Here is a 15487-nt window from a genome sequence, read left to right on the forward strand (position 1 = left end):
GGGGGTGTGAAGGCTCCGGGTCAGCGTCTCCCTCCCGGCCCCGGCGCGGCGAGAAGGTAACCCACGGTCCCCGTGCAGGTGTCGGCCGACTCCAGCTCCTCCATGAACTCGGGCATGATGCTGGTGCGGCCCTCGCGCCTCTCCTCCAGCGGCACCCCCATGCTGGCCGGCGTCTCCGAGTACGAGCTCCCCGAGGACCCGCGCTGGGAGCTGCCCCGGGACAGGTGAGGGCCTGTCCCAGCCTGGGGGAGGATGGTGGCACTCCTGGTGCTGCTTCCCAATGCTGGCGACCGACCTCCTTCCCCCCGTGGCTACCGGCCCCCGCCTCAGGGTCTCTCCTCCCTCCAGGCTGATCCTGGGCAAGCCCCTGGGAGAAGGGTGCTTCGGGCAGGTGGTGCTGGCAGAAGCCATCGGCCTCGACAAGGACAAGCCAAACCGCGTGACCAAGGTGGCCGTGAAGATGCTCAAGTGTAAGTGGTGGTGAGAAGGGAGGGAGTGGGGTCCCAGCACGATGCCACAGGCTGGGGCTGGGTGTGCAACGATGGGGGGGACCCAGCCTGGCCCCCCCTGACTGCGCCCTTCTCCGCTGCTTTAGCCGACGCCACGGAGAAGGACCTGTCCGACCTCATCTCCGAGATGGAGATGATGAAGATGATCGGCAAGCACAAGAACATCATCAACCTGCTGGGGGCCTGCACGCAGGATGGTGAGGGTGTGCGAGCGGGGGGGGAACATCCCCTGGGCTGCCCCTCCGGCTGCCATCCCCGTGGTGGGAAGGGGCCGACCCCACTCCGTGGTCCAGCCACTCACCCCGCCGTCCCTGCAGGACCCCTCTACGTGATCGTGGAGTACGCGAGCAAGGGCAACCTGCGGGAGTACCTGCAAGCCCGGCGGCCCCCCGGCATGGAGTACTGCTACAACCCCACCCGCGTCCCCGAGGAGCAGCTCTCCTTCAAGGACCTGGTCTCCTGCGCCTACCAGGTGGCCCGGGGCATGGAGTACCTGGCCTCCAAGAAGGTGAGGAGCTCCCGGGGTGCGGTGGTGGGATGGGGAGCCCGGCGGCTGGTCTCCTGGAGGGGTTGCACCCTTCCCTTCCAGCCCATTCCTTCATGGGGGAACCATTGGGGGGCTTGGGGGACCCCCTGACAGCCCCGTGCTGGGTCAGTGCATCCACAGGGACCTGGCGGCCAGGAACGTCCTGGTGACCGAGGACAACGTGATGAAGATCGCTGACTTCGGTCTGGCCCGTGACATCCACCACATCGATTACTACAAGAAAACAACCAACGTGAGTGGTGGGCGAGGGGCTGAGCTGGGGTGGGCGAGGGCAGCTGGGCTCTCCGTGCCAGGGGTGCCCCGACCCGGGTCAGCCGTGCCACGGGCAGGCAGGGCTCGCTCCTTGGTGGCACCAAGCCCACGTGGGGCTTTCTCCTGTCCCAGGGCCGCCTGCCGGTGAAGTGGATGGCCCCGGAGGCTCTGTTCGACCGAATATACACCCACCAGAGCGACGTGTGAGTACTGGCCACGGGGCAAAGTGATGGGCTGGGACGGGGGGAGATGGGGAGCCGGAGCTGCCAGCACGGGGGACCCCTCACTTGTCCACTGGGCGCTCTGCCGTGGGCTGGGGGACGTGGCCCTTGGTGGCCACCTGGGCCAGCAGCGCTCTCGCTGCCTGCGTTGCATCTCACAGCGTCTCTTGGAGGTCCCAGCGCCCGCTGCTGAACGGGACCCGCAGCACCGCGCAGCAGATGTGATCCCTCTTAATTTAAGGGAAAATATAATTAGCGTCGGCAGACAAAATATTTTGAATCCAAATTGCATTTGGCGCTGGGGCTCGTTTGTCTCCAGAGCAAATGGAAGCTGTTAGTGCTGCTCCCTCCCCGCAAACGAGCTTCTGAAGTGAAAAGGGGGGTGCTGGCCCCACGGGAGCCACGCGCCCCAGCATTTCCCTGTGCTCGCCCCGGGCAGGTGGTCCTTCGGGGTGCTGCTGTGGGAGATCTTCACCCTGGGCGGCTCGCCCTACCCCGGCGTGCCCGTCGAGGAGCTCTTCAAGCTGCTGAAGGAAGGTCACAGGATGGACAAGCCCAGCAACTGCACCAACGAGCTGTGAGTGCGGCGCTGGGACGGGGAGGGAGGGGGACCCTGGCACCCCGTGGGATGGGGAGTCTCTGGGGCGCAGGGGGACACAGGGGGACACAGGCAGAGTCACTTTCCCAGCAGTTCCCAGCCCTGCAAACACATCAGCTCCATCTGTTTGCAGTAATCACCACCTCCCTGCGTTATTTCTCGCTGGGAGTGGGTCCCGGGGTGACCCCGGAGCAGGGACTAGCTCTGCTCCCCGACATCCTCCTCCCAAAATACCTCCACATCCGTCCCAGCGCTCACAGCCAGGAGGGTGGGCAGGGGGTCCCGTCCTCCCAGCCAAGGGATTAGCCCTGAATCCCCAGAATAGCATTTTTGCTGGCCACAGGTCCCAGCCTGAGTGCCAGGGACCGTCCCTGGGTGCTGCTCTGCTCCCGGGGGTGGGGGGTCCCCAGCCCCAGCCGCTCGCCCCGGGCTCAGCCCTCCCTCTGCCCCCCCAGGTACATGATGATGCGGGATTGCTGGCACGCCGTCCCCTCCCAGAGACCCACCTTCAAGCAGCTGGTAGAAGATCTGGATCGGATCGTGGCCATGACCTCCAACCAGGTAGGAGAGTTGGCACCCGTGACACCCCCCGACCCTGCCTGGGGGTGTGGGGGGGTGCTCCCTGGGGGGATGCTCGGTCCCCTCCTGAGCCCCTCCTCGGTGTTCCTCCCCCCCAGGAGTACCTGGACCTCTCCATGCCTCTGGACCAGTATTCCCCCGGCTTCCCGGACACGCGCAGCTCCACCTGCTCCTCGGGAGAGGACTCTGTGTTCTCTCACGACCCTCTCCCCGACGAGCCGTGCCTTCCCAAGTTCCCCCCCCAGCACACCAACAGCGGACTGAAGCGACACTGAGGGTGGCACTGCCGCAGGGACTGCCACACCGCGCCGTGCCCGTGCCCGGGGGGCACCGGGGGCCGCTGCCCGCGCTGCCCGCGCTGCTGAGCTGCTGCAGAACGGGGCTCAGAGACACAACGGCAGCATCTCACCCCCCAAACCCACCCCTGCCCCTCGGCTGCGAGCTCTCACACCCCAAAGGTTTCCTTTCTTCCGGTGGTTTCTTTGGTGTTCCCTTTCGTTACCTTTAAAACCTTTTTTCCATGAAGTCTGTGCTTGAATATTCCCACTTGGTGAAGCCAAAATCCTCTCCCGTGGGCAGTGCCTGCCCGGGGAGCTGCCACCCATCCCGGGATGGGGTGTTGTGTCTGGAGGACCTGGAGAACTCGCTCAGCCGAGCCCGGCACTGGGTTTCTGTGGCCACGGAGCCCGGACACCTCGTGGGCAGCACCGGGGTCCTGTGCCCGGGATGGGGATGCTCCAGGGCCGGTCCCGCGGCGCCAGCACCGACCCCCTGCTCCCCTGGAAGGGGGGGACGCGGTGCCCGCGGGGCTCAGCACCGGTGGCAGGGGCAGCCAAACCCACCAGTGCTAAAAACAGAAGTCCTGTGTACATAACTAAAAATATGTATAAATATGAATATATATTTACATGTCTTTTTAAAAGGGTTGTTACCAGAGATATACCAGTTTGGTAGTAAGGTACTAGTGGCTGGTAGATATCAGTTGCTATAAAAAAAAAAAAAAAAAATTCATATATTTTGCTACTTTTGCTGTTTTTATTTTTTTAAATTATGTTCTAAACCTATTTCAGTTTAGGTCCCTCAATAAGAATTGCTGCTGCTGCTTCAGTTTTATATGGGGTTGTATTAAACAATAATAATAATGTGTCGATGCCTTTTGGGAATACGTTGTCATTACGTGCCTGGCCTTGCCCTGGTGTCCCCCCCCGTGTCCCCCCGGGGCTCTGGCAGGGCTGGGGCCGGGCATCGCCTGCCGGGCGCCCGCGGCACCATATTGGTGCTTTAGGCGGTGCCGGTGCCCTGGGGAGGGGGCTGCAGCCCCTGCCCCACCGCTTGGCTCCCTGGAGGAAGGAGCTGGGGGTCACGCCAGCCCCCTCGAGGCACTGGGACACCGGTGCCCACTCCCAGCCCTGCCGTGCCCCAGCCGGGGGATGCCCACCCTCCGTAGCCCCCCTCCCCGGGCGATGCCCACCAGTGCCTTACCGGCGCCCGGGGGGTGGCACCGCTCGGCCCGTCCCTGCCCGTGGTCCCCGTCCCCGAGGCGGTTGCGGTGCCCGGGCTCTGCTCCCCAGAGCTGGTGCCGGGGAGGACGGACGGGGGCCGGGGAAGGGGCTGCGTGTGCCCCCTCCCTCCCTCCCCGTCACTGGCCTTGAGACTCCCGCGCCGGGACGCTATTACTTGAAAGTTTATTTTGCCTTTGTATGGAGAAATATTATTTGTTGTAAACTCTTCTGTAATGAATCTGGAATTCTTGTAATTATTAAAGACTTTAACCGAGACTTTGCCAGCCCTGGCCCCGTCCCTGGGGGGGTGATGGGGAAGGGGCCGTAGGGGCCCGGGTGCTGGAGCTCCGTGTTCAGGGAAGCGACGCTCAGAGAACGGTGGCTGCTTTTGTGGGAGCTCTGGTTTTCATGGCTTCAGCATTCCCTGTGAAAATATTCTCCTGTTCAGCCACCAAACACCATTCACCACCTTTTTGCTACCGAAACTCCATGTGGGCAACTGTGATGGTGCCAGAAAGTGTCACCTGGAGGGTCCCTTCCTGGATACAACCCACCCGAGGACCCCTCAGAAGGTGCCACCAGCCCCGTGGACTGGGGGTGATGCAGCTCTGGACCCTGCGAGCCCCCATTGGGATGGGATGGTGGGGGTCTGGCCGGGCAGCCTCCCCCCTCCTGATGTAACCACGGTGGTCCTGGTTCAATTTCCATTTTTCCTGTCTTTTTTCCTCCTCCCAGGACGGAGTCAGTGCCGGCCCCAGCCTCTTTGTGTTTAAACCTGACCTGCTGCCTCCAGAAACCCCTGGCCCTGGGTTAAAGATGCTGCCCAGGACCCTCAATTGGGGCATCATGGGGGATCCTGTGCCCCATGCCCCCCCCCTGAGCAGCTTGGCCATGGGGGGGTCCAGGTGGGGGCTCACCTGGGGGTAACGAGAGGCTGCAGCCCCTTTGCCGAGCACCGAAATGGTTAAGATGAAGCAGCTGCAGCATCATCGGCCTCTCTGGCCCTTTTAAAAGCATCTGCTTGTTGCTGTTTCCCTGTGTAAATTAAATCGATCAGCTGCGCTCTGCTCCCCCTCCTTCCCCCCCCCACCCCCCTCTAAATTAAGTAGAGCTTTTAATCAAGTGATTTATGTTGAATTCACAGGCCGAGATTAAACTGGCAGCCCAGGCAGCCGGCAGCGGGGGGAGCGGGGCTGGGGGTCTTCATAAATCACTGCTCTCCCCGGGACGGACTTGGCCGGGCGGCGGGCGAGCTGGAGCTCGTGTTTACATCATCAGAAACTGCTGCTATCACCATCTTCTGCTCATTTCCTGGGGTTACCAGGAGGGCAATTAAATATGATAATAAGCAGAGCAGCTCCAGCAGCGCTGCTAACGCACACCGCGGGGCTGGGGAAGGGGTGGGCACACGCAGGCCGGGTGCCCTCTGCATCCCCTGGGGGACCCCAGGGCACAGAGGGTCCCTCCTGCAGGACCCTGGGGACACTGCTCTGCCCTTCATCGGGACGAAGCCCCTGGGGATTCTGCAGGGACCGGTGGCCCCAGAGCAAGGACATCTGGCTCCTCTTCCCGGTGCAGGATCCTCTTCACCTGGGCAACTCCAGGAGATGGAGACACCCCAACGCCGGTGCCAGCACCCGTCACAGAGCCAGCCACGAAGGTGGCCCCCGCACGGAGCAGGACCCCAGGGGTCTCAGCAAGCCCAGGACACGGCGGCAGCAGCTCATCCTGTGACCCCTCTGTGGGAAACCCTGGCAAGCGGGGACCAGCAGGACCAAAGCCATCTCCAGCTCTACCCAACACCGGACCCTCCTCCAGCAATTGAACTTAGGAGGTGGGTGGGACGGGATCCCTCAGGAAATGACCCCAAAACAATCGAGAATCTGGCGTCACTGCCTGTGGGAGCCCCCCTGAGCTGGTGGCCGGGGGCATTAGGGCTGGTGGCCACCAAGCCCTGGGCCCAGAATGGCGTGTTTGGCTCCCACAGCATCCTTTGTCTCCTCCACTCCTCGCCTTCCTCCTCCTCTCCTTTTAAAGCCCTCCGGCTGTGCAGGACCCAGACGATCCCTTGGCGGGGGCCCAGGACCTGGCTGCTCCGTGCGGGGCTGAGCTGGGCTGTGTCCAGCCCCAGCCATGGCAGGGACCTCTGCACTCCCACCCTGGGGCATCCCACGGCCCCGCTCCTGCTGCACGGCTCAGGGGGCACCCTGGATTCACCCCCCCTCCCACCCCGGTGCCAGCACCGGTCACAGAGCCAGCCACGAAGGTGGCCCCCGCACGGAGCAGGACCCCAGGGGTCTCAGCAAGCCCAGGACACGGCGGCAGCAGCTCATCCTGTGACCCCTCTGTGGGAAACCCTGGCAAGCGGGGACCAGCAGGACCAAAGCCATCTCCAGCTCTACCCAACACCGGACCCTCCTCCAGCAATTGCACTTAGGAGGTGGGTGGGACGGGATCCCTCAGGAAATGACCCCAAAACAATCGAGAATCTGGCGTCACTGCCTGTGGGAGCCCCCCTGAGCTGGTGGCCGGGGGCATTAGGGCTGGTGGCCACCAAGCCCTGGGCCCAGAATGGCGTGTTTGGCTCCCACAGCATCCTTTGTCTCCTCCACTCCTCGCCTTCCTCCTCCTCTCCTTTTAAAGCCCTCCGGCTGTGCAGGACCCAGACGATCCCTTGGCGGGGGCCCAGGACCTGGCTGCTCCGTGCGGGGCTGAGCTGGGCTGTGTCCAGCCCCAGCCATGGCAGGGACCTCTGCACTCCCACCCTGGGGCATCCCACGGCCCCGCTCCTGCTGCACGGCTCAGGGGGCACCCTGGATTCACCCCCCCTCCCACCCGGGGCCGTGACACCCCCCCACCCTGCGCGTCCCACCCAGTTGTGGGGTCAGCAGGACCAGGGGTCTGGCTCCAGCCCCCCCCGCGGCCACCCACAGCTGAGGGAAGAGGGAGCCAGATGTGCACAGCTGTGGCGGAGGCAACCTGCGAGGGGGCACAGGGCTCCCCCAAAAACCCTCGCTGCCCCCCGGAGCTGCTGTGGCCAGGCAGACCCCGCTCTGTGCCATGCAGGGGCGGACGGGACGGGCAGCCCCCCAGCGCGGTGGGCAGAGGGGTGCCAGCAGCCCCCAGCCCCACGGCTGAGGGTGAGAGGAGCAGGAGGGGGTTGGCAATGAAGCCAGGGCAGATTTCCAGCCATAAATTGCCTTTTTGTAAGGAAATAAGCCTGCGCCCCCCGCCCCGAGAGGTGGGGGCTGCTGAGTGGGCACTGCGGGAAGCTCAAGGAGAGCAGGACCATGGCCGCAGCCCCCGGGAGGGCTGGCTGCAGCCAAAATCTGCCTGGGGCTCAGGGTGGCACTCCCCGAAACCCTGGGGATGCCTGGGGGAGGAGAACCCCTCACCCCCCTCTGCCAGCCCCATCCCTGGGGCCGTGGGGTGGGTGCTGGGTGTGGGGAGGGCAGGATGGAAGGGCCCATTCGCACATGGGGCTCCCACACCGAGCCCTGCGGTGGCCATCGGTGACCTGGCACGTGCCCCGGCCCCGGCCACCCCGGCCCTTCCCGAGGGGGGAGCTTGGCACCGCTCTCTCCCCCGCCGCACGTCGCTGCCCCGGCAGCTGGCACGGCAGCCCCTGGCAAACACCACAGATCGGCTCCATTTCATCCCAACAAAACGTGGGGTATGAACCGGGGCAGCCACGGGCAGCTCCCGCTCCGCTGAGAGCCCCGAGGGACCCGGCACCCTCCGCACCCCTGGGATGTTCCCAAATCCTGAGCACAGCCTGGGCCGGGCCGGTGGCAGCATCGCGGCTCAGCTCCAGCTGTGGGGGGAAGCCCTGCAGCACGAGCCCCCAGCATCCCCCCTAGAATCCCCCCCAAAATCCCCCAGCATTCCTCCAGTATACCCCCAGCATCACTCTGGCATCCCTCCGGCACCCCCCCAGCATCTCTCCAGCATCCCCACAGCATCCCTCCCACATCCCTCCGGCACATCTCTCCAGCATCTACCCCCCCATCCCTCCAGCATCTCTCCAGAATCCTCCCAGTATCCCTCCAGCATCACTCCAGCATCTCCCCAGTGTCCCCCTAGTATCCCCTCCAGCATCCCTCCAGCATCCCTCCGGCATCCCTCTGGCATCCCCCCAGTATCTCCCCAGTATCCCCATGCCGGGGTTCCATCGGGTGCAGCCGGGGTGGGAGGGTGGGCAGGGGCAGGACGGGCCCACCCCTGGCAGACACTGTGGGGACACCCCCAGCTGCCCCCCGTGACGCCCGGTGCAGGGTTCGGTCCCCGGGTCCCCAGTCCTTGACGCAGGCATAAGGCTCCCTCTCCTTTGTTGCAGACTCAGAACAGACAGAACTGCGAGGAACGCAACGCCCCGGTACAGGAGGCCATAAATCTCAGCCTTTGTTGTGCTTGGGCCTCACTAAATCAGTGCTTTTTCCCTCTGAATATTAATCTACCATAAAAGTGCTGACCGGTGCGTCTTTCCCCGGCAGCTTTCTGGGGAAGAGGCTGACGCAAGGACGGGGCTGGCTGTGCCACGGGGGGACGGGTCCCACCGACATCCAGGACAAATCCCCCCCCGTGTCCCGGGTCCCGGGCGAGTCGTGGCCGCACCGGCGCGGTCCCCCCCGGCGGGACGGCGGCAGACGCGGTGCCATAAAGCCCGGGTCGGAGCCGGGAGCGGGGATGGCGCGGGGGTGCCCGGGGGAAGGATAACCCGGAGGAGCGGGAGCCGGGGGGAGGCGTTTGGCAGCGGCGTGGCTGGAAAAGCTCTCCCCGCGCCAAAGCACACACGGCCTTGGAGCTCTGACACGTTTAATTTGCCCGATCTTGCAGAACAGAATCCAGTAATTTATGGGGCTCTGCTGGGTCCGTTTCCTCCCCTCGCTCGGGGTTGGGGGGGGGATGTAGGAAAGCCACTGACTCCCCCGCTTTTTGTGCCTGGGGGGTGAGGGGGTCCCAGGAAGGTGCCGGGGCTCCCGGGACACCGGGCACAAGCTACACCCACAGACACCCACCGAGGGGCACAGGGGCCAGGGCTCCTCTCCACAGCTTTGGGCAAACCCACCCGGGAAGGACTTCCCTCTCCCAGCCCGGGGGGGCTGCTGCCTGATGGGGGGGGGATCGAGCCAACAACCTGAGAGGGCTGGGGGAAGCAGCTGGGGGGGTGCAGGGATTTTGGGTCTGAAAATGGGTTTGTTCAGAGATGTGTAGGTGGCCCAACCCTGCTCTGGGTTCATCCACCTCCACCTGGTGCCTGTGCCCTGCTCCCCCCCCAGGGAAAAGGATGGGTTTGCTCACAATTTGTGCTCATTTTCAGGCTAAACACCAAAGCTGGTGACTCTGCCGCAGCTGGGGGAGGTGGGGGGGTTCACGGCGGGAAAACCAGGGAAGAACAAGCCCCGGCTTCCAGATCTTTCTAAATGAGAAACAGCAGGAGAGCAGACATGAAGCGACCCCTCGCACACACGCCAGCGTGGCGTGGTCACGGCAGAGCTCAGCCAGGAGGAGGGGGCCACGGGGAGCACCTTAGCTCGCCCTCAGCTAGCCTTGGCTTGCCCTTAACTTGCCCTTAGCTTGCCCTTAGCTTGCCCTTGGCTTGCCTTAGCCCCTCCTGAGCTCGCCCGTGGCCGGAGCGCAGCGCCCAGGTGATGCCGCGGGCTCCCCGCCAGCCCCTCTCCCCTCTCCATCTGCAAAACCTCTCAGCAGAAGAATGTGCTGCTCCCAGGGCGGCAGGCACAGGCCGGCTCTGCCTTCCTCCCGCCCAGGACACCCCGCCAGCCTCCTCCTCCTCTCCCTCCGCCTCAGGCAGGGGCTGCAGGAGCATCCCGAGGGTCCGCTGGGAGCCGGCGTGGGGTGGGTGCTCGGGGGGAGAAGGCAGGCGATGGGGACAGCTTGGTGGGGGCTGAGCAGAGCCCCCCAGGGCTGGGTCCCACCATCGCCCTGGTCACCAACCGCTGCCCTGCATGTTAATTACTGCTAATGACCATTAAACCAGCAGAGAATCAGACCCCTCACACTCCCTGCACCTCAGCCGGATAACTCACAGCTCCTGATGCCCTGGTGAAGCTGCTGAGGCCACGGAGCTGAGCATTTCTCCTGGATGGTGGGTTACTCAGAAGAAATACGTTGTTAAGCCCCTCATTTAAGGACGGTGGCAGTGGGTGAGTTTCAGACGGCCGAGGGGCTGGGGGGATGCCTGACCCCAGCAGACGGACCCATCCCCAGCCAGAAGGCATCTCCCGAGCCCTTTGGGGTGCTCGAGGGCTGCCCGACCCTTTGGACAAACCTGCTGCTCCTCTCTGGCTGGTGAAGCAGCCCCCAGAGGATCTATTATTTGATCATTTCACCTCAAAGCTCCCCGGGCGGCTGCTAAACGCTGCCAGGGAGAGTTCAGCCGGGTTCCAGGCCTGGATCACCGGGCGGGAGAAGATGATTTCCCTCATTATCTTGCATTATGTGGTGTAAGATGTTCCCCTCAGATGTATTTAAGGACTATCGGAGTGGCAGTCTTTCAAGGGAACATTACCCATTTGCAGGAAATTAAGGGTATTATCTCAGTAATTTTCAGCCTGCCTCCTGCACCGAGCCCGGAAAAGCCCCTGACAAGTTGAAATTCAACTCTAAGTTCTCCAAACACCCTGAAAACTTTCCAGGCTGCCAGAATAACGGGGTGTTCATCCCCCCAGCCAGGCCTGCTGGTGCACCATGCAGCACAGAGACCCCCGTGGTGGGGATGTGGGGTGGCTTGGGGGATGATGGGGGCTCTGCCAGAAGCCCCTGGGGAGGCAGGGCCACCCCCAGCCCCAGGGAGACCCGCAGTGGGTGGGGGCGAGTGGGTCCCTTTAAAGCCGGAGCAGGAGGAGGGCTCCTGCCCCATAGCCCCCCCCAGAGCCTCCCAGCACCACCGGTAAGTGCTCCCCAGCTCTGGGGCTCTGCTCTCGTTGTTATTATTATTGTTGTTCTCTGGGGAATGGTTTAATTTTTGCAATACCGAGGCTGTGAGATGGGCTGAGAGGGGTTTTCTCCCCACAGCTGCTCCCTCCTGCCTCTGCGGGGTTTTTCCTGGGAATGCTGCTGTCACCCCCACCCTGCTGGGGAGCAGCTCGGTGTGTGCCCCTCGTCCCTCCCAAGGGCTTTGGGGACGCGCTGTTACTCCAAACCAGAGGCAGGTGTTTGGGCACCCACAATAACCGTGTGTTAGAAACTCTCCTCCCTGATGGTAGGATAGAAAACAGGTCAGTGTTGATTCTACAGCCCCAGAAGAAACCTCCCTCCTCCTCCTCTGTGTCCCTGACCCCCCCCAACAGCCCTTACCGGGGCGGTGGGGCTGGCGCTGCCTGGGCACACACACGGGGAAGCAGCAAATACTCTTCCCTGCCACCCGTGACCGGGTGGGCTCAGAGCCCTGTGGGTTTGCAAGAGTGTTCCTGCCGGGTTCAAAATCAGCTTTCCCAAACCTGTCCCTGTTGGATTGTTTACCCCGAGGAGCTGATGGCCTGATCCTGCTCAGCTGTTGGTGCTGCTGGAAACTGGTCCCTGTTGGGGGTGGCATTAAGGTATTAAGGCAGGGGGAAGATGAGCCCATTGCTGTGGGTGCCTGCCCCCAATTCCACGGGCTGCAGGCAGAGTAGGGATGAGGTTGGTGAGCTGTTAGGAGTGGAGGACATACGTCTGTGTGCCAGTGATGCTTGGGGGGGGGTCAACTGGGGGGCCTGGGGCTCTGGCTGCAGGAGCACTGACCAGGGGGTGATGCCCACGTGGGTGCAGGAGCCTTGGGGATCCCCTCGCCGATGCCCTGTCCCTGGGGGCTGCAGAAGGGGCAGGAGTGGGGGGAAAGGCTGGGTCCCAGGCGGTATCTCCCCCCTGCCTGCGTGGGGGGGGGGGATTTCTCTTCTCCCCCGACGGCTGGAGCGGGTCTGGACGCAAGGCCGGGCTCTGGGCTTTGAAGCTCAGCTGCTGCGCCCCCAATTCCACGGGCTGCAGGCAGAGTAGGGATGAGGTTGGTGAGCTGTTAGGAGTGGAGGACATACGTCTGTGTGCCAGTGATGCTTGGGGGGGGGTCAACTGGGGGGCCTGGCCCCAATTCCACGGGCTGCAGGCTCAGGGATGAGTTTGGTGAGCTGTTAGAGTGGAGGACATATGTCTGTGTGCCAGTGATGCTTGGGGGAGGGTCAATTAGGGGGCCTGGGGCTCTGGCTGCAGGAGCACTGACCAGGGGGTGATGCCCACGTGTGTGCAGGAGCCTTGGGGATCCCCTCACCAATGCCCTGTCCCTGGGGGCTGCGGAGTGGGGGGCAAGGCCGGGTCCCAGGCAGTATCTCCCCCCTGCCTGTGTGTGTGGGGGGATTTCTCTTCTCCCCCGACGGCTGGAGCGGGTCTGGACGCAAGGCCGGGCTCTGGGCTTTGAAGCTCAGCTGCTGCGGGCGGGGGGAGAGCAGGGACCTTTGAAGTCTGGTCGGTGCTGAAAACACTTCATTACCCCGCGCTAATGAACGGCGGATCCTGGGAATTGGAAATTCCTCAGCCGCGATGGGTGCCTTCAGCCGGGCCGTGCCGAGGGGGCATTTCTGGGTAACGCTCCCTCCCGGGGCTCTTAATTGCCCCTGGAAATAAAAAACAACTTCTCAGCCCAGCTCTGCCTCCCCTGGCACGGACGTTGGGCTGTTCCCGCAGGGTTGTGTGTGAGGAGCAGGGTCCCCGGGATAATTTAATCACAGCAGCAGTGAGACTCAGCCTGGGCCTGGACACTGCTCTACTGACTGCAGAACCCAAATTTACAGTAGGAGCAACTATAGCTACAAAGCAAAAAAAATCCTCCAAGTGCAGCCTTTTATTATGTAACCAAACCATTCATCATGCACAATATTTCTCTAGCGTTTACTGAAATACTTTACAGAGTGGGAAAGGACTGTTAAGGAGAACCTTAGTGGAACTTTTCTAACTGTAGGTTTTGTGACAATAAAACCTTTTAAACCAACACACTGTCATTGTCATTAATCTATTTATTTTTCAACTTCTATCTTAAATTAGTTGCATTAGGCTTTCAAAATAACGCCCATCTAATTGAGCTGGAGTAGGAGGAATCTTACTACTTATGGAAAAATTCCCAACTCATTTTACAATTGCCATACTCTTCATCTTCCCAACCACCAATGTACATTGCAGTTTCAAGCTGACATTCCATGTGCCCGGATTCAGTTTAAACAGTAATTTTATGATAAACTTAAAGGGCAAGAATCTTAAAAAAGACATGCTGCCCGAGAGAATTAACAGCAAATATTTCATCATACCTTTATAATATACATAGTTTTAAAACTTGGTTGCGTGGACAATTATATGACGATATTGATTCCAGAAAGGAGCTTATTCTAGGAAGTACATCTACCACATCATGAATACAGTTGTATTTGCTAATCATCTCAACATTTAAGATATGATTGTCTACAGAATGATTGATGTTATTTGCCTGCATTCTCTAAGCTAGAATTATTTGCCAAGGACAGTTACATTACCAACTTTGTTCCAAAGTAAATTATTAATACTTAAATAGACAGATACTTTTGATGAGTCCATCTTGTCACTACCTGGGGCTCTCTTTCTATGCATCCACCTTAGCCAACCTGGCTACTTCTACAAAAATGTCATTGGCTACTTTTACAAAAATGTTATATCACTGTCCCGATGTACAGTCACCCATAGGCAGACAGGTACCTGATGACCAGGACCCATCTATAAAACTGAAAAAAGAACCATCTTTAACAGTGGTATCCTGGCCAGCTAATGCTATAAGAAAGAGAATGCCTGAAGGACAATAAAATCAGTTTGAGCAAGTTGCTTTGAAGAGAGAAGTCAGCAGAGATGGAAAATCCTCCAGAGGGACGAGCAAAGGAAGGTCCTGTAATGAGGCTTCTGTATGTTCTGTAATTAAGCATTACCTTCTGTAATGCTTAATTTAATAAGTCAGAATGACCTGAGAGCCCAGTGGCTGGCCGCTTGCACTGGAATGGGAAGAGGTACCTCTCTGTCCCTGCTGCAATTAATATTTATTCATTTAAGTTAATGTGCAACAGTTTCACTAGGAAAAAAAAAAAAAAAAAAAAAAAACCTAACGAATGCTAAAACCAGCTTTCCAGTATCCTCCTGTAGAGTCTACCAAAAACCAGTCCACGCTGGAGTGTGCGAAGGATCCCTCTGTGAAGTGCTGTGAGTCCCAGAGCACCTTCTGCCCTGCAGTTCTGGGCCCAGAGGGGTTCAGCCACGTGGGCAACGCGTGAGGGTCCCCGGGTTGGTTCCTCTCGTGAAACAAGGGGTCCTGAAGGGCAGGTCTCTGCCTTCTCTGGCTGTGCCCCACAGCTCTCCTGAGGAAGGCAGGCAGTGGTCACCGTGCTCTGCCCGGCCCCGCTCTCATCCAGCGGGTTCTTGGGTCTTTCTGAGCCTTTAAACTGAACCCCACGTTGAGGAGAGCGCTGGTCCCCCCTTTGCTTTGCTGCTTCTCCTTGGGACAAGTGTGACTGTGAAATGAACAGCCTCACGGCCCGTTCTGTGCACCAGTTACTGGTTAAACCACACCAGCTGGGAGCAAGAGCCTGAGCTGGTAGCGCTGCGGTGGCAGTGGGGCAGGCTGTGGGCCCCGACCCCGTGGGTATGGCCCTGCAGAGGATTTCAAACTGGGCTTTACTGGGCTTCCAGCCCAGCTCCTTCTGTACCCAGGCCTTCACGCCAATGAAAAGCTGCCTTTCCTAAGGTTCAACTCTTTAACGCCCGACGGGGCTCCCGAGGCGCCCGGGACCTGCAGCTTTTGTGTGTCGCCGGGGGAGCGGGGGTTGAGCCCCCCGGGGCTGTGGCTGGGGACAAGCTGGGGCTGGGGGGCAAGCTGTCCCCCCCCCGAGCTGGCCGGGGTGGCCCCCGGTACCGGGCAGCGGCAGGAGGTCCCAGTACAGGCACCAGTATGACCAGTCCTCCCGGGATCCGGGTGTTTTTATCACGGTTGTTGGACGCCGCTTGTACCTGGAGGCAGGATCCCGGCTTAACTCCAGCGCGTTTCCCAGCCCGGCTCAGCATCCAGCTTTGGCGGGTTTTTTTGGCGTTTAAAAGCCTGTTTTTTGAAGGTTTTTGCGGGTTTGGGCTGGTCACGCGTCCTGCCCTGCCCGGCGGAGAGCGGGACGGACGGACGGACGGACGGACAGGGGCTGGGGACGGAGGGAGGGGGGGGCCGCTCCCAAACAGCCCATTTCGGGACTTTTCCACCCAAAGAACTGCCTGGTGCTGCTCTCTGC

The 15487-nt window shown here is 61.0% G+C and overlaps 1 protein-coding gene across 3 annotated transcripts in view; it reads left to right on the forward strand.

Annotated features, from left to right (window-relative positions):
* FGFR1 (fibroblast growth factor receptor 1) overlaps nucleotides 1–4484 on the forward strand; it is a 24764-nt gene extending 20280 nt beyond the window's left edge. For all 3 annotated transcript variants that reach the window (XM_014955929.1, XM_014955927.1, XM_014955928.1), the window contains 9 exons: nucleotides 79–224; nucleotides 349–470; nucleotides 596–706; nucleotides 827–1017; nucleotides 1166–1288; nucleotides 1441–1511; nucleotides 1969–2106; nucleotides 2583–2688; nucleotides 2805–4484. In XM_014955929.1, the coding sequence (XP_014811415.1) occupies nucleotides 79–224; nucleotides 349–470; nucleotides 596–706; nucleotides 827–1017; nucleotides 1166–1288; nucleotides 1441–1511; nucleotides 1969–2106; nucleotides 2583–2688; nucleotides 2805–2981 (1185 nt within the window). In that variant the 3' untranslated portion in view covers nucleotides 2982–4484. The remainder of the gene's footprint in view (nucleotides 1–78; nucleotides 225–348; nucleotides 471–595; nucleotides 707–826; nucleotides 1018–1165; nucleotides 1289–1440; nucleotides 1512–1968; nucleotides 2107–2582; nucleotides 2689–2804) is intronic.
* Nucleotides 4485–15487: the final 11003 nt, after the last annotated feature.

Source organism: Calidris pugnax, unplaced genomic scaffold (genome assembly GCF_001431845.1).
Source record: "Calidris pugnax isolate Ruff unplaced genomic scaffold, ASM143184v1 scaffold314, whole genome shotgun sequence".
Classification (NCBI taxonomy): domain Eukaryota; kingdom Metazoa; phylum Chordata; class Aves; order Charadriiformes; family Scolopacidae; genus Calidris; species Calidris pugnax.